The sequence below is a fragment of the Bufo bufo genome, chromosome 2, assembly GCF_905171765.1.
Source record: "Bufo bufo chromosome 2, aBufBuf1.1, whole genome shotgun sequence".
Lineage (NCBI taxonomy): Eukaryota > Metazoa > Chordata > Amphibia > Anura > Bufonidae > Bufo > Bufo bufo.
In genome coordinates this window covers 318,781,343-318,806,585 of record NC_053390.1, presented here as the reverse complement: position 1 = coordinate 318,806,585, position 25,243 = coordinate 318,781,343, and the positions used below count along the sequence as shown (strand labels likewise).

Genomic DNA, 25,243 nt, shown 5'->3' with positions numbered 1-25,243 from the left:
ACATGTAGAACAGAAGGTGGGCCAGTCCTTGAGCCTGTCTGTGTCTGCCAAAATGCACAGCAGCGCCGATGTGTGGAGCTGTAACTATGGCCAAGGACAATATAAAAGTCCTTTCCAACCCATTGGGTAAATGTGGTTCCTGCACAGCCACACCAGCAACTTGGCCAGGTGACACCACTTCTGCCTCCACGTTCTCACGCCGTTGGTCCTGCAACAATGTCCGCCTTTGCCTTCTAATCCTCCACCATTTCCACTGCAGAGACAATTTACAGTGCTCCTCCAGCATTCCACAAAAACAGGGCATGGGGGTGTCACCCTGTTGTGCACATAGTTTGCCTGGGCAAATGGAGTCACACAGGGGAGAAACTGCTCCGCATCCTTCATCAAGAAATCAAATTCTAGTTTTCTCCTCAACAACTCAAAATCGGAACCATGGTGACCGAAAATGAACATGGTGTCGGTGCTGCATCAAGGAGGTCTAATCCATGCGCCCTGCATGGCGCACAAGTTCAATCTGGTTGTAAAGCGGTTCCTGAAGTCTTCATCTCATCTGCAAAATATCCTGAAAATGGACAGAAAACTTTGCATGCACTTCAGCCACTTATACACCGCGAGGCAGAACAGCGTCCTCTAACATAGGTTGATATGCGACGTTTCCATCCGTTGGAATTCCACCCTCCATATCGTGGACCCATTATATGAACAGAGAAAAGCCATAAACGATTTCTTGATGATACAGGCGGACAGAGGTACTCCCCTGTGTAACTTCGATGTTATCCAGTGGCAGCTCAGGCGTGACATCTGCCGTTTGCTCGAGCCCTTTCGGATGGCCACTTTGTCAGTCGCCAGGACTATGGGATGAACAATGTCATTCCACTGATTCATGTCCTGGAAAAGATGCTGCTAAATCTGGCTGGCCATGGGACAGGAGACATTGCGTTTACATCTAACGGCCACATGAACCCTGTGGGGGCTGAACAAGAGGAGGAGGAGGACATTCGATCACAAGCAATGCGTAGAGAAATTTCAGTTTTTTCTACACAGGTGACAGGAGAGAAGGAGCAGGAGGAGCAGGAGCAGCCGAGGGAGCTATAGGGTGATGAGGAAGATGAGGCAGATGACCAAGACACACCGTGGCAGTATGCAGTGGAGATGGAGGCAGGGAGTCTTTCCGATTAACTTGCGCAAATGGCCCGATGCATGCTCAGTTGCTTGCGTAGTGACAGCCGAATTGTCACCATTCGGTTAAGGGATGACTACTGGCTCTCCACCATGTTAGACCCTCGCTACTGATCCAAAATGGGGGCCTTTTTTACACCCACGGAGAGGGAGGACAAACTGAACTATTATTGAGACATCCTATGTAGTCAGTTGGCTGCTGCCTATGTGCCCCATCGCCTATCCACAAGCAGGTCTGACCGGGGGGCCCTCTGTGCTCACATTCCACTGCCATGGCTGCTGGGGAGGAGTGGGGGGGGGTACAGGAGCAGTTCCAGCTTCATCAGCCGCAACTTAAGTCTGGAGTCGCTGATAAGCAGTTTTCTTCACCTGCCTATTGAAGAAACTACTCACCAATAGTGATGAGCGGCATAGGTAATATTTTTTTCACAATATTTCACAAATTTATGGCCTAATATTCGCCATAAATTCGCGGATTCTAGAATTCACGATCTCCAGTCATTATTTTCTTGATTGCGAAAATCGCAATGTAATTTAGTAACATAGTACATATGGCCGAAAAAAGACATTTGTCCATCCAGTTCGGCCTGTTATTCTGCAAGTTGATCCAGAGGAAGGCAAATTTCCTATTGGTTGATAGGGATGTTGCTAAGCTCTGACAAAGATATTGCAGCCTTATCATTGGCCCACAAGCAAGAAGGGAGTTTACTGATGAAAAAAATAAATTTCTAGAATATTCACGATTACAAATATATAGCACTGTATTCTAGATTTTCACAAATTCTCAAAGTGACGATATTCACGATAAAAATTTGTGATTGGGATATTCCCGCTCAACACTACTCACCAGCAGCAGCTAGACATAGAGCAAAACCTTAACCAGCAGGAAATGGCATACGTGTGCTGCACCCTGCCACCCCACATCGAAGATCCCCTCGACTACTGGGCAGTAAAGCTTGATTTGTGGCCGTAACTGGCCGAGTTTGCCCTGTACAAGCTTTTCTGCCTGGCCAAAAGTGTGGCATCAGAGCGGTGTTTAGTGTGGTGGGGGCCATAGTTACTCCAAGGAGAACTCACTTGTCCACCCAAAATGTGTAGAAACTGACCTTTGTGAAGATTAATCAGATGTGGATTAGCCAGGATGCATCAGACTAGATCAGGGATCAGCAACCTTCGGCACTCCAGCTGTTGTGAAACTAACATTCCCAGCATGCTTCATTCATTTCTATGAGAGTTCTTAGAAGAGCAGAACAAGTATGCATGCTGGGAGTTGTAGTTTCACAACAGCTGGAGTGCCGGAGGTTGCCTTTCCCCTGGACTAGATCATCCATGGTGCCACACCTAAACTTTGTCAAATGAGACCTGTTTCTTCTGGCTACCTGCTTCAGCTAGTATTCTGATGCTAACAATCGCCTGATGCCACATCTGCTGCCTGGTGCTCCTACTGCCACCCACTATCTTCAGCTGGTACTGGTATTCCCCACCTCCCCACTCTGTCATTGGCCCACTCTGTGGACTTCTCATGCTGTTCTCACCCTCCCCACTCCATGACTGGGCCTCTATTTTGCCTTTTTAGCCTGGCTGACATCATCATTTATTTGACCCTTCTTCTGATCTGTCAGAAGGAAGGAAAAACGAGACGCACAACAGATCCTCTCTATGTAGCAGCTGTAAGGCCTGTATGACATGGTCCCTATTTTGCATCAGAATTGTCTTATTATTTGGTAGCCAAAAGCAGGAGTGGGTACAAAACACAGAAGACATGCAAATATTCCGATCTCTATTTTAGATCAACTCCTGTTTTTTGGGGGGCTTTAGCAATACTGATGGATTACTGACCAAATGCTGACCGAGTGAAGGCGGATGCTCAACAGACAGGATAAATTTTTGGGGGTTTATTGTTCTGATGGATCAAAGTTAGGGGAAAGTAATCAGTGACATCAACACAAACTTACTGCTGACACCCTCTCCACTCTGTCAGGGGGCTCTACTGGTATCAGCCTTTAATAGAACAGGTTCTGTAGACATCTATGTGCAATCAGCTGACAACGATGTAAAAGGAGTGCGCTATTTCACGCTATAGTAGGATCTTGGGCCCCTGCACGGTTCTTTATACCTGGCGCTAACATTGACCTGTAAGGCTGAGTTCACACTTGAGTTATTTGGTCAGTTTTGGCCCCATAACGGCCCAAATAAGTGAAGTGTGCAGTGATTCTAAGAGCAACGCCTGTCATCTGATGTCATACTGACTCACAGTATTGTTTCACTATCACATCAGACACCCTATGCGTGTTTGTTTGGTGAGGAGACCCTTTTAGTTGGTCAAAGCAGAGAATCACTTTAGGCCTCTTTCACACAGGCGAGATTTCCGCGTGGGTGCAATGCATGAGGTGAACGCATTGCACCCGCACAGCGTGTTTACACCACTATACAGACTCTCTGCAGCCAGGAAATAGCAGTTTTTTTTAACGCTATTTGCCAAAAATATATTCGGATAGAATAGAATCTTTTTGGAAAATTTGGCGAACCGACCAAAAAGAATTTATGAGAAATTCGCTCATCTCTAATAATTAACTATTTGCTACATATGTAAATCAGATGATATTTTTGGGTTATTGGTTTTATATATGTATATTGGACTGCATGATGTCTTCCATGTAATGTAACTCTGACACCAGTATACATTTTTGTGCTCACCTGGAGATTTTCACTTTGCTTTTAGCTCTATCATTTTAAGGCTTGGTTTTAAAGAGGTTGACCAATATCTACTGTATACAAGATAACTAAATGAATAATATGACACTTCCTAATATAGTCTTTTTATATCCTGTGGCGTTTGGTTTCTATATTACATAAGCTATATCACATTGTTGGGCAAATCTTATATGCTGTCTGCATGAAGATCCTGTCCATAAGATGTCTGCTGATGGTGGGTCATGTGACCAGACACCATTCAAACTCTATTCAAACTCACTGCTCTTGCTCCTAACAGTGCAATGTATTTGAATAATAGATGGTTATTTGCCTGGTCACATGATCCTCCATCAGTAGCCATTTCATGGACAGGACCTCAGTATGGACAGCACAAAAGAATTGTCCAACAAGGAGGCATATCTTATGAAATATAGAAAATAGTGCAGCATTTCAACAAAGGCTATATTAGTAAGTACCATATAGTCATCTTACAAGCACACTTATCAGCAGTAGCCAGAAATTGACATACCCCTTTAAATGTCATGTATGAAATAAACAACTTATTTTTGGCTTGCTTGTTCTAGGACATGTTTCTTTTGTTTGGTGAGGAGACCCCTTTAGTTGGTCAAAGCAGAGAATCATTTTAGGCCTCTTTCACACAGGTGAGATTTCCGCTCAGGTGCAATGCGTGAGGTGAACGCATTGCACCCGCACTGAATCAGGACCCATTCATTTCTATGGGGCTGTGCACATGAGTGGTGATTTTGACGAATGACTTGTGCGTTGCGTGAAAATCGCAGCATGCTCTATTTTGCGCAATTTTCACGCAAGGCAGGCCCCATAGAAGTGAATGGGGCTGCGTTAAAACCTCAAGCATCTGCAAGCAAGTGCGGATGTGGTGCGATTTTCACGCATGGTTGCTAGAAGATGATCGGGATGGGGACCCGATCATTATTATTTTCCCTTATAACATGGTTATAAGGGAAAATAATAGCATTCTTAATACAGAATGCTTAGTAAAATAGGGCTGGAGGGGTTAAAAAAAAATAATAATAATTTAACTCACCTTAGTCCACTTGATCGCGATGCCGGCATCTCCTTCTGTCTCCTTTGCTGAACAGGACCTGTGGTGAGCATTCATTACAGGTAAAGGACCTGTGGTGACGTCACTCCCGTCATCACATGATCCGTCACATGATCTTTTACCATGGTGATGGATCATGTGATGAAGGGAGTGACGTCACCACAGGTCCTTTACCTGTAATGAATGCTCACCACAGGTCCTGTTCAGCAAAGGAGACAGAAGGAGATGCCGGCATCACGATCATGTGGACTAAGGTGAGTTAAAAAATTATTATTATTATTTTTTTAACCCCTCCAGCGCTATTTTACTATGCATTCTGTATTCAGAATGCTATTATTTTCCCTTATAACTATGTTATAAGGGGAAATAATACAATCTACAGAACACTGATCCCAAGCCCAAACTTCTGTGAAGAAGTTTGGGTTTGGATACCAAACATGCACGATTTTTCTCACGCGAGTGGAAAACGCATTGCAATGTTTTGCACTCGCGCGGAAAAATCGCGGGTGTTCCCGTAACGCCCATGTGAAAGAGGCCTTACTGTTTGATTTAGGCCTCTTTCACATGAACTATATGGATTGGCTCAGGATGCGTTCAGGGAAACGCGCACCATTTTGCAAGCAAGCTCAGTCAGTTTTGTCTGCGATTGCGTTCAGTTGTTCAGTTTTTTACGCGTTTTGATGCGTTTTTCACGCACGTGATAAAAAACTGAAGGTTTACAAACAATATCTCTTAGCAACCATCAGTGAAAAACGCATTGCATCCGGACTTGCTTCCGGATGCAATGCGTTTTTCACTGAAGCCCTATTCACTTCTATGTGGCCAGGGCTGTGTGAAAAATGCTGAATATAGAACATGCTGCATTTTTCCCACAACGCAGAACTGATGCGTGAAAATGTACACAGAAATGAATGGGTCAGGATTCAGTGCAGGGGTGCTATGCATTCATGTCACGCATTCGCACCCGCGCGGAAAACTCGCTCGCGTGAAGGAGGCCTTATGCTGTTCTTTCGCACTTCTGATTTTGCGTTGGATCTTTAAGCAAGATGGCCACGGGGGCCTCTTTGTAATCAAATGGATGAGGTTGTGGACTCAAATGGATGTTGATCAACCCCTGAAAAGATTTAATATTCATCTCAGATGCCACGATAAGCGATGAACGTGGAATATGAGGGGTTCATTGACGGGGGTTTGGGGTGGCGCAAATGCTGTTCGCTGTCATTGCACCCATTATTTACTAAGAAATAAATGCACTTTGTGTCAAAGTAATTAGTCGCAAAGCAAATATTTTTGTGAAATTTGGCAAAGCAGCCAAATCGAATTTTTGAGAACTTCACACATCTCTAATAGTTATTTAAACAAACTCTATGTTTACACCAAGGCCTTCACACAGTGTTTGCTCTATCAGTGATTGCGAACCAAAGCCAGGTGCAAGCAAAAAGCACAGTACATGTGGAAATCATTCCATTATACCTAATCTCTGTGTAGACTCCACTTTTGGGATTGGCTAACAATCACTGATGGAAATTATTGACTTTGGGCTTGTTCACACAAACATATAGGTTCCGTTCCGTGCATTTGGGCCGCAATTTGCAGTCTGCAATGCACGGAGAACGTTCGTGAGGCCTCTGGGACGGATCCAGACCCATTTAACTTGAATGGGTCCGCAACCCTCCGTTTCGCAAAAAGATAGGACATGTTATATCTTTGTGCGGAACGGAAGTACGGAACGGAACCCCACAGAAGCACTCTATGCTTCCGTTCCGCACCGCTCTGCATCTCCGGATTTGCGGACCCATTCAAATGAATTGGTCCGCATTCGTGATGCGGAATGCGCAAGGAACGGTGTCCGTTTATTGCGGATATTCATATGCGGTCCACAATACAGCAATGGAGGGGCAATGGTCGTGTAAACAAGCCGTAAGGCCTCTTTCACACAAACGTATTTTCATTCTGTGTCCATTCAAGTTTTTTTACGTTTCCGTATTTCCGTTCCGCCAAAAAATAGAACATGTCCTCTTATTGTCCGCATTACGGACAAGGATAGTACTGTTCTATGAAAGGCCAGCTGTTCCATTCCACACAATATGGAATGCACACAGATGTCATCCGTATTTTTTGCGGATCTGTTTTTTGCGGACCGCAAAATACATACGGTCGTGTGCAAGAGGCCTAAATACTGAACAAAACACGGGTATGTGAGAAAGGGTACCAAATACAAATAAATCCCTATGAAAATTCAACTCTCAAAGGATATGCACATAATTTCACAGGTCAATGGTGAGGAATCTGATTAACCTGTAACTGTCCAGCTCTAAAATAAAAAAGAATAATAAAAAAAACAGTACTGTACAGTAGCCATACATTTTTATGAGCTAGATGCATGCTAAAATAGTGTCCCTTAGGCATACTGTACATATGAAAAAAAATTACAAAATCAACGTATGGACAAGGTTTGTGCATATTGTCCATCAAAACTATCTAGTTTATACTCACCTTTCTTGCAAAATGCTCCTGTAAATGCTGACAAAGTGCAGTCACATGAAAACCCATTTTGTTTTTCAACACATTTTCCTCCATTGTGACATAAATTCCCATAGCTACTGCAGTGTCCAGGGCACCCTGGTTTGATACCTGGGGTCACCTTTGCTCTTTCTTCCAAGTCAATAGGAATACCATTCAACTTTAAGGAGCGGATGCAACCTAAATATCCTTTCTGCCTTGAAGGTGTTCCACCTGTTTTGGAAACAAAAAACAATATATATATTTAACTGTTCCATACATTTGTTTGCCGTGCTGTTTGGCAGGAACATTATGTGAAACAACTGCAGGATGTAGTGCTTTAACATTGCTTTCACCATTTCACCAGTTTGGATTGATAATCATTTCTCAAACTGAAGGAGAAAACAATGCTATACCCCTTTTCGCATCAGGGCACTGGATGGAGCAAGAGCAATATGTAACTACTGTAGCTATGGTTGATATTTAGTGAAGGGTTTTTCTGGGAATTAATTAATCCTTAACTCTAATGATAGGTTATCAATATCAAGTCCTCCTTGCACCCTGGCCAAATGACTGTTTAACGCTGGGTTCAGACCTGAGCGTTCGCGATGGAGCGCTCTGTATGCGTGATTGTACCGGCGTTTACAATCGCGCATACAGAGACAAGCGAACGCCCATTGTCGCGCGTTCCCGAAAGTCTATGTACGGGAATGCGTGACAAAACGCCCCAAAGAAGCTCAAGAACTTTTTTGAGCGTCGGGCGTTTTACAGCGCGATCGTACGCACTGTAAAACGCCCAGGTGAGAACCATTCCCATAGGGAAGCATTGGTTTCTCCTTGTTGAGCGTTTTACAGCGCGTAGAAACGCGCTGTAAAACGCGCAAGTGTGAACTTAGGGTTAAGGATCTGTTGTGCATTGGAACTATTTTCAAGACACAGCAGCTGCTGAAAATAACTGATAAGTGATCAATATTAAACTCCCTGAAAACCCCTTTAACCCTCTCAAGACCCTGGGATTATTTTTTTTTTATTGCCCATCTTCATGGACCCATTATTATTATTATTTTTTTTCTCTATTCATTAACCATATGAGAGCTTATTTTCGAGGGACAAGTTGTAGTTTCTAATGACATAATTTGGTATTGCATATGTAGTGGGAAGCTGGAAAAAATTCCAAAATGGGTGAAATAAAAATAAAAAAAAAGCAATTCCACCACAGTTTTATAGATTTAATCTTTATAGATTTCCATATGTGTTAAAACTGACCTGTTATGTTCATTATCTGGGTCAGTACGATACAGTACAGACGTTGTACAGAGGTGAGTACAGAAATACCACATTTGTATGGTTTTATTTTAGTGTTGATCAAAGCAAATCATTTAAAGCAGAATTCGGTCCAAAGTTTAGGAAAACTTAGATTCACAACAAATCTGAATTTCCTTGCACTTCGTGGTAACTAATCCTTTTTTCCTAAAATGGTGGCTGCCAGTGTTACAAAGTGAAAGTAATTAGTCGGGGAATGTGAGAACACCCAGCCATCCAGCCAATCCACAGAAAGCCATTCCCTGTGATGTCACAGCCCTAAAAAACCTTCATCCCACATGGTCTTCGCCATTGCTCTGTGAGATGAGCATAGGGACAGACGTGGCAAGCGCTCATGCACTAGGGACAGTGTTGCTGAAAATTATTAATAGAAGAATATCAGAGATGGAGAGAGCAGGGAGAGCACAGGGAGCCTTATCCTGCGTCAGTTTTATTTATTTATTCCTACATTTACTTATTCCTACATCAGCCATAAAAGTAATTCAACACCAATAAGATGGAAGCCTTTATTATTTCACTGCCTGCGTGCCTACCAATACCATCCAGTATACAACCCTTAGGGGGGCCAGGTCTTAATAATGACAATCCTCATCTTTTGCTGACCTTACCTCTTCCAAATCATCCTTTAACAAAATCTCCATGTCCTAGAAAAGTCAGCAAGATGCAGAGAGAGGAGCTGGATTTTCCTGATGACATATTCTCATCAATATTAGATGATGTGGAAAAGGAGAAAAAACAGATGGCAGAAGAAGGGCTCCCACCTGTAGGGCAGGAGAGCGCTGGGGTTGGAGAAATTGGTATGCTAAAGCTGATTAATTGTCAGTGTTTACTGTCAAATAACCTGAAGGATATTGCAGGCAAGAACAGCAATGGCATGCATATTGTCACCCCAACCTAACCAGCCAAACCCCATACCAGCAACAGCCCCTGTTTAAAGGTACTGCACGTCCATTAATAATGAACACACACTATAAAGTGTGGTTTTCATTATTAAATGAAAGGCATCTGCAGGCTAATTGGCGTGCGGTTCTTCATCGCAGCATGGTCACAACATGGCCGCTCCGTGTGGACGTAACCTAAGGGCTCAGACCCATGAACGTAAGGGCTCTGTGCCCAGCATGTGGATCGCGGACCCATTCACTTGCATGCATTACTTTTTTGCGGTGCGGAAGCACAGCCAGAAACACCACAGAAGCACTCCGTAGTGATTCCGTGGGGTTCCGATTCATGCTTGCGCACGGCATCTCCAGATTTGCGGACCCATTCAAGTGAATGATTCCGCATCCGTGATGCGGAATACACACGGTTGGTGACCCGTGTATTGCGGAACCACCGTATGTGGTCCGCAGCACGGGCACAGAGACTTTACTTTCGTGGGCATGAGCCCTAAGGCAGCGTGGCCTTGGAATACCTGATTTATAGAGATTTGTGATAAATTATTTAGTAACATTTTGTGGCTAACTTCGGCGAAGTTGCCAAAGTTTTCAAAACTTCACTCAACTCTCGTTTTTTTGTGTTTAATAAAATAAAATTTTTGGAGCAAATGATTTTTGCTTTATATTGTCATATGTTGACCCCCATAACTTTTTATATTTACAGTAGATCTAAAGAGCTGTGTGAGAGTTTATTTTCAAATGGCGATCTGTAGTTTTCAGTGATACCATTTTGGAATGTGTGTGACTTATTAATCTCTTTATTTCAATTTTTTGGGAAGGCGAAGTGACGAAAATAATGACAAAATCACAAATTATGTTTTTTTTTTCATTATGGTATTCACTGTAGGGGATAGTACAGACATTTTTAGATATGGTGATGCTAATAATTAGAGATGAGCAAATCGAAGTTGACGAAGTGGAATTCAATCCGAATTCCCGGAAAAATTAGATTCGCACCAAATCCGAATTTCCTTGCATTTTTTCTTAAAATGGCTGCTGCACATGTTAGGACATGGAGCAAAGAACTCTGGGAACGAGGGATCACCCATAATGCCATGCATGCAGACAATCAGCAGCCAGCCAGCCCTGTGATGTCACAGCCTTATAAATAGCCCCAGCCATCTGGAATTGAGCCATTTTCCAGTGTATAAAAAATAAAATGTAAGCGGCTCACCTACCAACTCGGAGATGGAGTGGTGCACACTCCACTGGCTCACCCAAAGCCTGTAAAAAACCAAATCCTAAATATACAAAAGTTTGGGGGGCAGTAAACGTCTACTCCACTTGCGTGCCTCCATTATAGGGGCATTTTGTGGTAATCCAGGAATTGAGGATTGCAGAATACCAACTGTGATTACTATAGCAGCGGAGCGGCTGGACTAGAGGACCCAGAAGACACGCTCTGCTCCCTGCCTCACAAGGAGATGGCTGGATCAAATGGAAGTTCAGAAAAAAAACATTAGAAGTGTAGGGAATGGTTATTCACTTTAGAAAAAAGACGACTGAGAGGAGATCTAATTAATATGTATAAATATATCAGGGGTCAGTACAGAGATCTATCCCATCGTCTATTTATCCCCAGGACTATGACTGTGACGAGGGGACATCCTCTGCGTCTGGAGGAAAGAAGGTTTGTACACAAACATAGAAGAGGATTCTTTACGGTAAGAGCAGTGAGACTATGGAACTCTCTGCCTGAGGAGGTGGTGATGGTGAGTACAATAAAGGAATTCAAGAGGGGCCTGGATGTATTTCTGGAGTGTAATAATATTACAGGATATAGCTACTAGAGAGGGGTCGTTGATCCAGGGAGTTATTCTGATTGCCTGATTGGAGTTGGGAAGGAATTTTTTGTTCCCCTAAAGTGAGGAAAATTGGCTTCTACCTCACAGTTTTTTTTTTTGCCTTCCTCTGGATCAACTTGCAGGATAACAGGCCGAACTGGATGGACAAATGTCTTTTTTCGGCCTTATGTACTATGTTACTATGTTACTATGATAGGGAGGAATTATTCCACAGTATTGAAGAAGAACAGGGTTCAATAGGGGAGCAAACAGCCTGGGTAACAGGAAAAAGCCTATTACACCTTGCTGCACTGACTACGGATCCAAATTGTCATTATACTGCTGCTTTCAGGTTTGCAATAGATGATACCTCTGTAATTCCAGCAAGCCGTTCTTTTTATTGGGGTGCAAGTGCTGTGTGATACAGCCATTAACAGGGTGTATTACTAGGAAATATTTCTACATCTTACTAGCCCATGTGCGGTGCAGTTATATGTTCTAAAGTCTTTTTTGGTGTGTATTAGAGGCAAAAAAAAGTATTATTTGCCATTCAGCGGTTTAGTTATATGTTCTAAAGCTTTTTTGGCTACTTAGCAGTGCAATATATCACAGACATGCAAGATACATTTGCGTAGGGGAAATAACGAGAATATCACTGAAGAAAAACCCCTAAAATATAACTTTTATTTATATGCAGATAAAATAATAAACCCCAGGCTTATATCTATTCAAGGTAGGTATGATGACCTCTATCCGATGTCTGTACTGAGGATACAATATCAGCACAGTGAAATAATACAATTACAGCAAGGGAAAGAGTAACTAGTCTCACATCTGCGTCTCTAATAAGTTGTTTGATAAACACTCACATTTACTTGCATACAGATGATTTCAGGATGTTAGGAGACTCACGGTTACACATCACCAGGTTGTCTGTGGGTCTGCAGCCGAGAATATGGAGTGGAGAAGATCTTCTTTCCCTAGGTTATCCCTGCCGGCCATCCCTGCCTACAAGCAGAGCACCCGCCCCGAAAGGGGCGACCCCACTTCTCAGTGGCTAACCCCTCAGACACCCCAGATGTCCCTGCTGAATAAACAATCTTCCTGACGCGTTTCGCCAAGTGGAGATATCCAAATGGTTCATCAGGGGACAGCGTTTTGTTGATACAAAAATGCTGCAAGTAATCAGACACATATGATAAGGGCACCAAGATAAACAGGACCGCACCAGTGATTGCTGTTATTTCCTTTTAAAGGCTGACGTCACTTCTGGTCATGTGGTCAGACAAAAAATTGCATAGATTTATAGTATATCTATGATTCGCAATTCAAAATCATCTCTACTCAAATTCATGAAGATATTGATGATGCTGATTATAATAATCACAAGCGCTTTGTAATATGTACCAATTAAGGCAGAAGGACGTCACCTAAACGCTGTGGAGCGTATCTAGCCAGCGCCGACAGGCGGAGGAACGCATAATGCCTACCAAATACCGGAAGTAAGGTACATACAACCGGATATGCCTTGTTTAAAGCAGCGCAGATGCAGCGAAGCGCTGCCATGGTTACATGACGCTATTCTCGTGCTACGATAATTCTTTCTACTGTACAGCGCCTATATTTAATAAATCACTAGCAGGCTATCTTCTGGTGCCCCATTGGGGAATGGAACAAGGGAAAAACTATATTTATGAGATCCCTGGTTAGGTCACAACATTGATAAGGTGATCCAGGGTGTCCCTATATACTTGTGTACATTTAATTGGCCATATTCTTGGCTCTGGTATAAAGGCAGGATTTTAGTCTGTACACTGACTTGGTGCCCAGATACTTTTTTATATAATCAAAACACTGTTATTTGGACCGTATAGGCTACAGAAAGCAAGAATAGGAGATCTGTTCATTGAGACCCATTGGATTCACAGTTGGGTATTGGGATAAAATTATTCTTCGTAAAGAGGCCCAGTGGATTCATCGGTTAAAAACTGTGAATCCAATGGGTCTCAATGAACAGATCTCCTATTCTTGCTTTCTGTAGCCTATACAGTCCAAATAACAGTGTTTTGATTATATAAAAAAGTATCTGGGCACCAAGTCAGTGTACAGACTAAAATCCTGCCTTTATACCAGAGCCAAGAATATGGCCAATTAAATGTACACAAGTATATAGGGACACCATGGATCACCTTATCAATGTTGTGACCTAACCAGGGACCTCATAAATATAGTTTGTCCCTTGTTCCATTTCCCAATGGGGCACCAGAAGATAGCCTGCTAGTGATTTATTAAAACTTAGGCGCTGTACAGTAGTAAGAATTATCGTAGCACGAGAATAGTGTCACGTAACCATGGCAGCGCTTCGCTGCATCTGCGCTGCTTTAAACAAGGCATATCCGGTTGTATGTACCTTACTTCCGGTATTTGGTAGGCATTATGCGTTCCTCCGCCTGTCGGCGCTGGCTAGATACGCTCCACAGCGTTTTGGTGACGTCCTTCTGCCTTAATTGGTACATATTACAAAGCGATTGTGATTATTATAATCAGCATCATCAATATCTTCATGAATTTGAGTAGAGATGATTTTGAATTGAGAATCATAGATATACTATAAATCTATGCAATTTTTTGTCTGACCACATGACCAGAAGTGGCGTCAGACGCGCGGCTTTCAACATAGCCTTTAAAAGGAAATAACAGCAATCACTGGTGCGGTCCTGTTTATCTTGGTGCCCTTATCATATGTGTCTGATTACTTGCAGCATTTTTGTATCAACAAAACGCTGTCCCCTGATGAACCATTAGGATATCTCCACCTGGCGAAACGCGTCAGGAAGATTGTTTATTCAGCAGGGACATCCGGCGTGTCTGAGGGGTTAGCCACCGAGAAGTGGGGTCGCCCCTTTCGGGGCGGGTGCTCTGCTTCTAGGCAGGGATGGCCGGCAGGGATAACCTAGGGAAAGAAGATCTTCCCCACTCCATATTCTCGGCTGCAGACCCACAGACAACCTGGTGATGTGTAACCGTGAGTCTCCTAAAATCCTGCGATCATCTGTATGCAAGTAACCGTGAGTTTTTATCAAACAACTGCTGGTTATTTTGTACATATCTGAAGGGCTTATTAGAGACGCAGATGTGAGACTGGTTACTCTTTCCCTTGCTGTAATTTTATTATTTCACTGTGCTGATATTGTATCCTCAGTACAGACATCGGATAGAGGTCATCATACCTACCTTGAATAGATATAAGCCTGGGGTTTTATCTGCATATAAATAAAAGTTATATTTAAGGGGTTTTTGTTCAGTGATATTCTATTTAGCAGTGCAGTTATATGTTCTAAAGCTTTTTTGTTTTGTATTAGTGGCAAAAAAAATGTATTATTTGCCATTAAGCGGTGCAGTTATATGTTCTAAAGCCTTTTTTGGTGTGTATAAGTGGGAAAAAAAGGCTTATTAGCCATTGTGCAGTGAAGTGAGAAAATTATAGCCCTTTTTGGCATGTATTAGTGGCAAAAAAGTATTATTTATAGAATGTGTCGGCAGATAAGAACCATTTGGCCCATCTAGTCTGCCCAATAGATGAATAGCCCGTGGCCCTATCTTATATGAAGGATGGCCTTATGCCTATCCCATGCATGCTTAAACTCCTTCACTGTATTTGCAGCTACCACTTCTGCAGGAAGACTATTTCATGCATCCACTACTCTCTCAGTAAAGTAATACTTTCTGATATTACTTTTAAACCTATGCCCCTCTAATTTTAAACTGTGTCCTCTTGTAGCAGTTTTTCTTCTTTTAAATATTTTCTCCTCTTTTACCTTGTTGATTCCCTTTATGTATTTAAAAGTTTCTTCATATCCCTTCTGTCTCGTCTTTCTTCCAAGCTATACATGTTAAGGTCCTTTAATCTTTCCTGGTAAGTTTTATCCAGCAATCCATGTACTAGTTTAGTAGCTCTTCTCTGAACTCTCTCCAAAGTATTAATATCCTTCTGGAGATATGGTCTCCAGTACTGCGCACAATACTCTAAATGAGGTCTCACTAAAGCTCTGTAGAGCGGCATGAGCACCTCCCTCTTTCTACTGGTGATGCCTCTCCCTATACACCCAAGCATTCTGCTATGGCATTGTCTGCCTACCTTTAAGTCTTCTGAAATAATGACCCCTAAATCCCTTTCCTCAGATACTAAGGTTAGGACTGTATCACTGAGTTTATATTCTGCTCTTGGGTTTTTACGCCCCAGGTGCATTATATTGCACTTATCAACATAAAATTTTAGTTGCCAGATTTTTGACCATTCCTCCAGTTTTCCTAAATCCTTTTTCATTTGGTGTATCCCTCCAGAAACATCAACCCTGTTACAAATCTTTGTGTCATCAGCAAAAAGACACACCTTACCCTCGAGGCCTTCTGCAATTTCACTGATAAAGATATTAAACAATATGGGTCCCAGAACAGATCCCTGAGGTACCCCACTGGTAACAAGACCATGGTCTGAATATATCCAATTGACTACAACCCTTTGTTGTCTGTCCCTCAGCCACTGCCTAATCCATTCAACAATATGGGAGTCCAAGCTCAAAGACTGAAATTTATTGATAAGCCTTCTATGTGGGACAGTATCAAAAGCCTTACAAAAGTTGAGATAAGCGATGTCTACTGCACCTCCGCCATCTATTATTTTAGTCACCCAATAAAAATAAAAAAATCAATAAGATTAGTTTGACATGATCTCCCTAAAGTAAACCCATGCTGTTTTTCATCTTTCAACCCATGGGATTTTAGATGTTCCACAATCCTCTCTTTAAGTATGGTTTCCAATAATTTCCCCACTATTGATGTCAGGCTTATTGGCCTATAGTTGCCCAATTCTTCCCTACTACCTTTCTTGTGAATGGGCACAACATTTGCTAATTTCCAATCTTTTGGGACGACTCCTGTTACCAGTCATTGGTTAAATAAATCTGTGAATGGTTTTGCTAGTTCACCGCTAAGCTCTTTTCATAGCTTTTAGTGTATCCCATCAGGTCCCTGTGACTTATTTGTATTAATTTTAGACAGCTGACTTAGAACCTCTTCCTCTGTAAAGACACATGCATCAAAAGATTCATTAGTCTTCCTCCCTAACTGAGGTCATTTTCCTTCATTTTCCTTTGTAAAAACTGAACAGAAGGATTCATTGAGGCAGTCAGCTAGTTCTTTATCTTCTTCCATATACCTTCCTTCTTTTGTTTTTAATTTGGTAATTCCTTGTTTTAGTTTTATTTTTTCATTTATGTATTTGAAGAATGTCTTATCACTAGAGTTGAGCGGACACCTGGATGTTCGGGTTCGACGGGTTCGGCCAAAGTTCACAAAAAAGTTAGAGTTCGGGACCCAAACTTGACCCTGAACCCGAACCCCATTGAAGTCAATGGGGACCCAAACTTTTGAGTACTAAAATGGCTGTAAAATGTCATGGAAAGGGCTAGAGGGCTGCAAATGGCATCAAAATGTGGTTAAGAGCATGGCAAGTTCTCTGCAAACAAAAGTGGATAGGGAAATGACTTTAAATAACAAAATACTTAAAAATAAAAAATAATCTTGATCTAGGAGGACGAGGTCCTAATGGAGTAAGAGGTTGAGGAGGTGGTGGATGTGGTGGTGTAGGTGGAAGCGGCAGTGGATGAGGAGGAGGTAGCCTGCAATGCTTTTTGGTTTTAAATGTTTATTTTTTATTTTTTATTAGTGTACACCCCAAAACATTGGGATATATAACCTGTGATAACCCCCTCCAGTCGTGCTAAACACACGTTCACACAATACACTGGCTGCATGGCAGGCCAGCACCTCCAAGGCGTAAAGGGCAAGCTCAGGCCATGTGCCCAATTTGGAGACCCAGAAGTTGCAGGGGGCAGAACCATCAGTCAGTTCGTGTAGGCGTGTGCAAACATACTGCCCCACTATGTCGCATGTCCCTGTGATGTTCACGATCCAATTCGCTATCTGCTCTATCAACTTTCGATGTTCTTTTCTGCGCCTACCATGTTGATCATGGTTAGCAGCGAATCAGGGTTCCACGCTGGAGAGGGAGCGTGAGAAAGAGAGACCACATCCAAGGGAGGACAATGGATGAAATTAAATGTAATCGAGCAGAAATGTGGGACAAAGTATTGAAGCATAAGCTTCAAAGTTAAGGAGGGGGCGCGCGGCAATTACCCACTCCCGACTCGGGGAGGTAGTGACGATAAATAACAATACAGGACTCTTAAGATGCCCTGTTATTTGAATGATTAATTAAAAATTACAGGGAATGTCACTGCATTATTTTGGATTAGGAAACGTTAGACAGGAGAGGCCCTGCTGCCGCTTTGTTGACTCCAGATAACTTCTGCCTGATCGCACGTCACTGTGACGTCCACGATCCATTTGGATATCTTCTCTGTCAGTTTTCGATGTTCTTTTCTGAGCCTACCATGTTGATCATGGTTATCGGCGAATCAGGGTTCCACACCGGAGAGGGAGCGTGAGAAAGAGACCACATCCAAGGGAGATAAATGGATGACATTTTATTTTGATCGAGCGGAAATATGGGAAAAGTTATTAAAGCAGAAGGATCGAAGGAAAGGGCCAATTAAAGATGAATTTTAGAAATTTAAGTCCCTGTCACCTATGCAGAGTAGGGGTTTTTCATCGCCAGAAATGGGTTAATGTCACCCACCAATGGAACAGATAATTTTTAAAAATTTCTGTCCCTGTCACCTATGCAGAGCAGGGGTTTATTCACGTAAAAAAATTTAAAATGTCAACCCAAGAATGTAACAACAAAATTTGCGACATTTATTAATCTGTCTACTAGGTACAGCAGGGGTCTATCACAGACAAAAATTCTTTAATGTCACCCGAAAATGTAAAAGAAAAATTTGTGAAATTTATTAAGCCCAAAAAGGGTGTTTTATTAATAGCAGAATTGAACCACAGTATCTAAAGTGTGTATCTCACACGTACAGATGCAGACTAGGCCACAATTAAAGGTTTCTGCCCAAAATTAGTGTTTTTCTAATAGCAGAATAGAACCACAGTATCTAAAGTGTGTATCTCACACGTACAGATGTAGTCGAGGCCACAATTAAAGATTTTTGCCCAAATTGGTTGTTTTATTAATAGCAGAATAGAACCACAGTATGTAAAGGGTGTATCTCATATGTACAGATGTAAACTAGGCCGCAATTAAAGATTTTTGTCCAAAATGGGTGTTTTATTAATAGCAGAATAGAACCACAGTATCTAAAGGGTGTATCTCGCAATGACATATGCAGCAAAGGCTGCAAAATTAGTTTTTTGTCCAAAATGGGTGTTTTTTCTAATTACAGAATATGACAGCAGTATATAGCGCTTGAAATTCACACGTGCAGATGCAGCAAGGGCAGTAAAAAAATGTATTTTGCACAAAAAGGGTGTTTAGGTAAAGCCCAGAAAATTATAGCTGTATTTCAAGCTTAAATTGCACACTGACTAATATGGCAGATGCCCAAAATGAAGGTTATTGCCAAAAATTGGTGTTTTCAAAGCCAGAAAATTATTGAAGTATTTCAAACTTGTTTTTAACAATCACAGATGCAGCAAGGCCTGCAATATTAAGTATTTAGCCAAAAAAGGGTGTTTTTTTTAATAACAGAATATGAAAGCTGTATGTAACGCTTGAATTTCACACGTGCAGATTCAGCAAAGGCATTAAAATTGTGTATTTTGCCCAAAAAGGGTGTTTTTAAAAACCCAGAAAATTATAGCTGTATTTCTAGCTTAAATTGCACACTGACTAATCCTGCAAAGGCACCAGATGTAGGATATAGCCAAAAAACTGTTTTTTTTAAACCAGATTATTATTGCAGTATTTCAAGCTTGGATTTGAATGTCGCAAAAGCACAGATGCAGTGCTTGTGCACTGAGCTTGCATAAAATGGCCGCCGCCGCTCACCTAGCTAACAGACGGATAAAGGTGATTTTTCTCTGTCACTGGGCTCAGGGAAGGGTAAAAAGATTGTGCAAACCTGAATAGATTCCTAATTGGTAGTTGTATGAAAGAACACTATCACTGGGGCCAACTACCTAAAATATAACTTTTAATCAAAAATAGCTTAAAAATACACATATGCGTCCCTCACGTGGGGACTCATAGACATACAAAAAATACACACAGACAGAAAAAGCCAATTGAAGAACAGGGTGGGGAAGGCTGTGTATGGTGGTATTGCAGGGCCAGGATCATGAGGTCCCTAGTATGTCCGTATGGTGTCCCTGTGCTTGTCTCAGCCCAGAGATACACCCTACTGGTGGGAGCACTCCGTCCCCGTGCCTAACCTGCCTGTCCTTAAATTGCCCTTATCACAAGACGACCCATATGGATGTCCGGGTCCTGCAAAAACTACTATACAAAGATATTCCATCCTATCTGAAGATCCAGGAGGATACCTGGGTCAATCAAAAGAAGAGTCACAATTTACACAGATGATAATAAATCAGTGCTCTGAGTCTCAGTCTCGACGCGTTTCCCCTCAAAGATATGGTTCATCAGGAGACTAAAAAAGTTTCATCAGGAGACTAAAAAAGTGTATAGACGAACACGTCGCTGCCACAATTCAGCGACTGCATAACAGTGGTTTAACAATTCAGCGACTGCATGACAGTGGTTGAAAATAGATCCGTGATAACATTCCACAAAAATGAAATGAAAAAAACAAAGTTACTGGAGCACCACCATGCGGCACTATACTGCTAGGATTAACACATCTTTTTTGCCCCCTGGAGCACCCCATGCTGCTGCCCACTGTCTGCAGAGGATCTACAGGAACGGATAAGTACTTCATTATTATCAGTAGTTTCCATATTGTTAAGGATAGTTTTATGCCTTAATCCTAGCAGTATAGTGCCGCATGGTGGTGCTCCAGTAACTTTGTTTTTTTCATTTCATTTTTCCATGAGACACAAAGCCAAACCCTTAGTTCAAACACCATTTACCAAGCTATACATTAAATTCCTTAATGCGCATCTGCCTGTCATGCTGAAGATTATGCACAGGCAAAACTGCAGAGAATGAAACAGTCGATGCAACCTCCCGTATATCATTACCAAGTGTCTGAAAAGCTTCCTTCACCTTTGAAACCTCATTGCAAGCCAGATCATTTGTCCCAAGATGGACAATAACATCCACCTCCCTTTCCTGCTTTGCTTGCCTAACAATATTAAGGACACGTCGTCTGTCCCTGCTAGCGGTAGCACCAGGGAGACATCTCACAAAAAATTTTCCTCAAACTTCACACCTCTTATGATGGAATCATCCACCAATAGCTGCTTACGATCAGTCCTCACCTTTTCCTTTTTGTCTTTGGCTGCAGTCTTGCATACCTTAGGCAAAGAAGATGATTGTTCCTCACCCACTGTGCCTGAGCCATCCTCCATGTTGCTCTTGCGCTCTGAAAGAGTATTATTTTCCGTTTAGCGGTTCAGTTATATGTTCCAATGCTTTTTTTGGTGTGTATTAGTGGCAAAAAAATGTCTTATTTGACATTCAGCGGTGCAGTTATATGTTCTAAAGCTTTTTTGGCGTGTATTAGTGGCAAAAAAAGTATTATTTGTCCTTGTGTGGTGAATTGAAAAAAATTACAGTCCTTTTTGGTGTGAATTAGTGGCAAATAAAAAAGTATTATTTGCTGTTCAGCAGTGCAGTTATATGTTCTAAAGCTTATTTTGGCGTGTATTAGTGTAAAAAAAAAGTATTATTTGCCATTGTGTGGTGAAGTGAGAAAATGACAGCCCTTTTTGGTGAGTATTAGTGGCAAAAAAAGTATTTTTTGCCGTTCAGCGGTGCAGTTATATGTTATAAAGCCTTTTTGGCGTGTATTAGTGGCAAACAAAGGACTTATTAGCCGTTTTGTGGTGAAGTGACAAATTACAGCCCTTTTTGGAGTGTATTAGTAGGAAATAAATATGATTTGTCATTCAGCGATGCGGTTATATGTCCTAAAGCCTTGTTTTTCATGTATTAGTGGCAAAAAAAGTATTATTTGCCGTTGTGTGGTGAAGTGTCAAAATTACTGCATTTTTGGGGTGTATTAATTTCCTTTTTATTTACTTATTCGATATAACAGTATGTCAGACAGAGAAGTGACAGGCACAGGGGTAGAGCAGAGGCCTAAATGTTTCTGGCGCAGGCACAGGTCGCAGCAGAGTAAGTGCTCATTCATATGACCGTCGTTTGGTTCCACATCCGAGCCACATATTTTGCGGCTCGAGTGTTGACCCATTCACTTTAATGGGGCCGCAGAAGATGTGGACAGCGCTTTTTGCTCCGTTCCATGGCCCAGCATAAATTATACAGGGTGGGCCATTTATATGGATACACCTTAATAAAATGGGAATGGTTGGTGATATTAACTTCCTGTTTGTGGCACATAAGTATATGTGAGGGGGGAAACTTTTCAAGATGGGTGGTGACAATGGCGGCCATTTTGAAGTCGGCCATTTTGAAACCAACTTTTGTTTTTTCAATAGGAAGAGGGTCATGTGACACATCAAACTTATTGGGAATTTCACGAGAAAAACAATGGTGCTTGGTTTTAACATAACTTTATTCTTTCATGAGTTATTTACAAGTTTCTCTTTGTTTACAGCCATTGACATGTCGCCGAGGTTAACACGTTAGGAGCGGATAGAAATTGTGTTGATGTCTGGTGAACACAGTAACCGGGTCATTGCAGCAGATTTCAATGCAAGACACCCTACGAGACCACCCATCTCCCATGCTACAGTTAGCAAACTGCTTGCTAAGTTTCGTGAAACTGGTTCAGTGTTGGATTTGCCAAAATGTGGACACATGAAATCTCAGTCTCTAATGAAGAAACATCAGTGGCTGTCCTAACTTCATTCAGCAAGAACCCACAGCGTAGCACTCGCCGCATGTCACTGGAGAGTGGCATTAGTCGAACATCCCTTCGGCGGATATTAGCTACTCACAAATGGCACCCTTACAAACTCCAGCTACTGCAGCATCTCAACGAGGATGACCCAGATCGGTGCACTGAATTTGCAGAATGGGCAAAACAAAAATTGGAACAGGACCCTCAGTTTACGCAGAGGATTTTGTTCAGTGATGAGGCAAACTTTTATGTGAATGGTGAAGTTAACAAACAAAACCACCGCTATTGGTCTGACACTAACCCACATTGGATAGATCACTCCAAAACTGTTGGAACAAAAAAAATTATGGTATGGTGTGGTATATGGGGTACAAAGATAGTGGGGCCATTCTTCATCAATGGAAACCTCAAGGCCACTGGATATGCAAAATTGCTACATGATGATGTGTTTCCCTCTTTATGCACTGCAGCTGGCATGTTCCCTGAGTTTTTCCAGCAAGATGGTGCACGACCACATTATGAGTGTCAGGTCCGAGCATTCCTAGATGAACAGTTTCCTGGAAAGTGGATTGGTCGTCGTGGGCCAGTTGAATGGCCCCCAAGGTCTCCCGATCTGACCCCCTTAGACTTTTATCTTTGGGGTCATCTCAAGGCAATTGTCTATGCTGTAAGATATGAGATGTGCAGCACCTGAAACTACGGATACTGGAAGCCTGTGCTAGCATTTCTCCTGCGGTGTTGCTATCTATGTGAGAAGAGGGTTGCATTGACAATCTAACACAATGGGCAGCACATTGAACACATTTTATAAGTGGTCAGAAACTTGTAAATAACTCAAGAAAGAATAAAGTTACGTTAAAACCAAGCACCATTGTTTTTCTTGTGAAATTCCCAATAAGTTTGATGTGTCACATGACCCTCTTCCTATTGAAAAAACAAAAGTTGGATTCAAAATGGCCGACTTCAAAATGGCCGCCATTGTCACCACCCATCTTGAAAAGTTTCTTCCTCACATATACTAATGTGCCACAAACAGGAAGTTAATATCACCAACCATTCCCATTTTATTAAGGTGTATCTATATAAATGGCCCACCCTGTAAATCATGTCTAGGGTTGAGCGAACCCAAACTGTAAAGTTTGGGTTCGTACCGAACTTTAGGATTTTTGGACCCCGGACCCGAACATTTTCCGTAAAAGTTTGGGTTCGGTGTTCGGCGCTTTCTTGGCACTTTTTTAAAAGGCTGCACAGCAGCCAATCAACAAGCGTCATACTACTTGCCCCAAGAGGCCATCACAGCCATGCCTACTAATGGCATGGCTGTGATTGGCCAGAGCAGCATGTGACCCAGGCTCTATATAAGCTTGAGTCACATAGAGCTGCACGTCACTCTGCTGTTACAAGTGTAGGGAGAGGATGCTGCTGGACTTGTGATTTCAGGGAGAGAATAGGAGAGAATATAACTCAGCGATCTACAGACAAATAGTTGTGTGGGTGCAGGGCACTATCGTTTTACCCTGCCCTGAGCTCATTGACCAGAAAATACTAACTTTTAGCATTCTGTTAGTTAGGTGGGTGACGGCGGCGGCCATTTTATGCATGCTCAGCGCACCAGCACTGCATCTGAGCTTTTGGGTCATTGCAAATCAACATTTTTTGGGGGCAATCTACAACATCTGGATTAGTTAGTGTACAATTTAAGGTAGAAATACACCCATCATTTTCTGGGGTTTTAAAAACACACAATTTTTTTTCAAAAAACAGTATTTTCCAGATCTGCAAGTGTTAAATTCAAGTTTAATATATACACCTTTCATATTCTGTTAGCAAAAAAAGACTTTTTTGGCAATCTACAACATCTGTATTAGTCAGTGTGCAATTTAAGGTAGAAATACACCCATGATTTTCTGGGGATTTAAAAACACACTCTTGGGGAAAAAAAAAAACTATTTTCAGGCCTTGCAGCATCAGCACATGTGAAATTATAGGCTTAAATACTGTTGTCAAATTCAGTTTTTAAACAAACACTCATTTGCGCACAAAAAAATTAGTTGGCAGCCTTTGATGTAGATGTCATTGTGAGATATACCTTTAATATATTTGGGTTACATTCAGAGATTTTAAATACCGCCATTTGATGCACCAATATTGAATTCAGGCCTACAGAGGTTCAGGCCCTCTGAGATACCCCCTCTATATACAGGGGTTTGAATTAGGCATTTGGAATACAGCCATTTGAAATACAGCCAATTTGTGCAAAGATATATTTACTTCAGGCCTACAGAGGTTCAGGCCCTCTGAGATGCTACCTCTACATACAGGGGTTTGAATTAGGCATTTGAAATACAGCCATTTTGTGCAAAGATATATTTACTTCAGGCCTACAGAGGTTCAGGCCCTCTGAGATACTACCTCTACATACAGGGAGTGCAGAATTATTAGGCAAGTTGTATTTTTGAGGATTAATTTTATTATTTAACAACAACCATGTTCTCAATGAACCCAAAAAACTCATTAATATCAAAGCTGAATATTTTTGGAAGTAGTTTTTAGTTTGTTTTTAGTTTTAGCTATTTTAGGGGGATATCTGTGTGTGCAGGTGACTATTACTGTGCATAATTATTAGGCAACTTAACAAAAAACAAATATATACCCATTTCAATTATTTATTTTTTCCAGTGGAACCAATATAACATCTCAACATTCACAAATATACATTTCTGACATTCAAAAACAAAACAAAAACAAATCAGTGACCAATATAGCCACCTTTCTTTGCAAGGACACTCAAAAGCCTGCCATCCATGGATTCTGTCAGTGTTTTGATCTGTTCACCATCAACATTGC

The 25,243-nt window shown here is 41.8% G+C and overlaps 1 protein-coding gene across 4 annotated transcripts in view; it reads right to left on the bottom strand.

Annotated features, from left to right (window-relative positions):
• Positions 1–25,243, bottom strand: part of LOC120989087 (contactin-associated protein-like 4) — a 434,442-nt gene that overhangs the window by 85,874 nt on the left and 323,325 nt on the right. For 3 of the 4 annotated variants that reach the window (XM_040416967.1, XM_040416966.1, XM_040416968.1), the window contains one exon: positions 7,454–7,693. The exons of the other annotated variant lie outside the window; for it this stretch is intronic. In XM_040416967.1, coding sequence (XP_040272901.1) covers positions 7,454–7,693 — 240 coding nt within the window. The remainder of the gene's footprint in view (positions 1–7,453; positions 7,694–25,243) is intronic. 4 annotated transcript variants of the gene reach the window in all.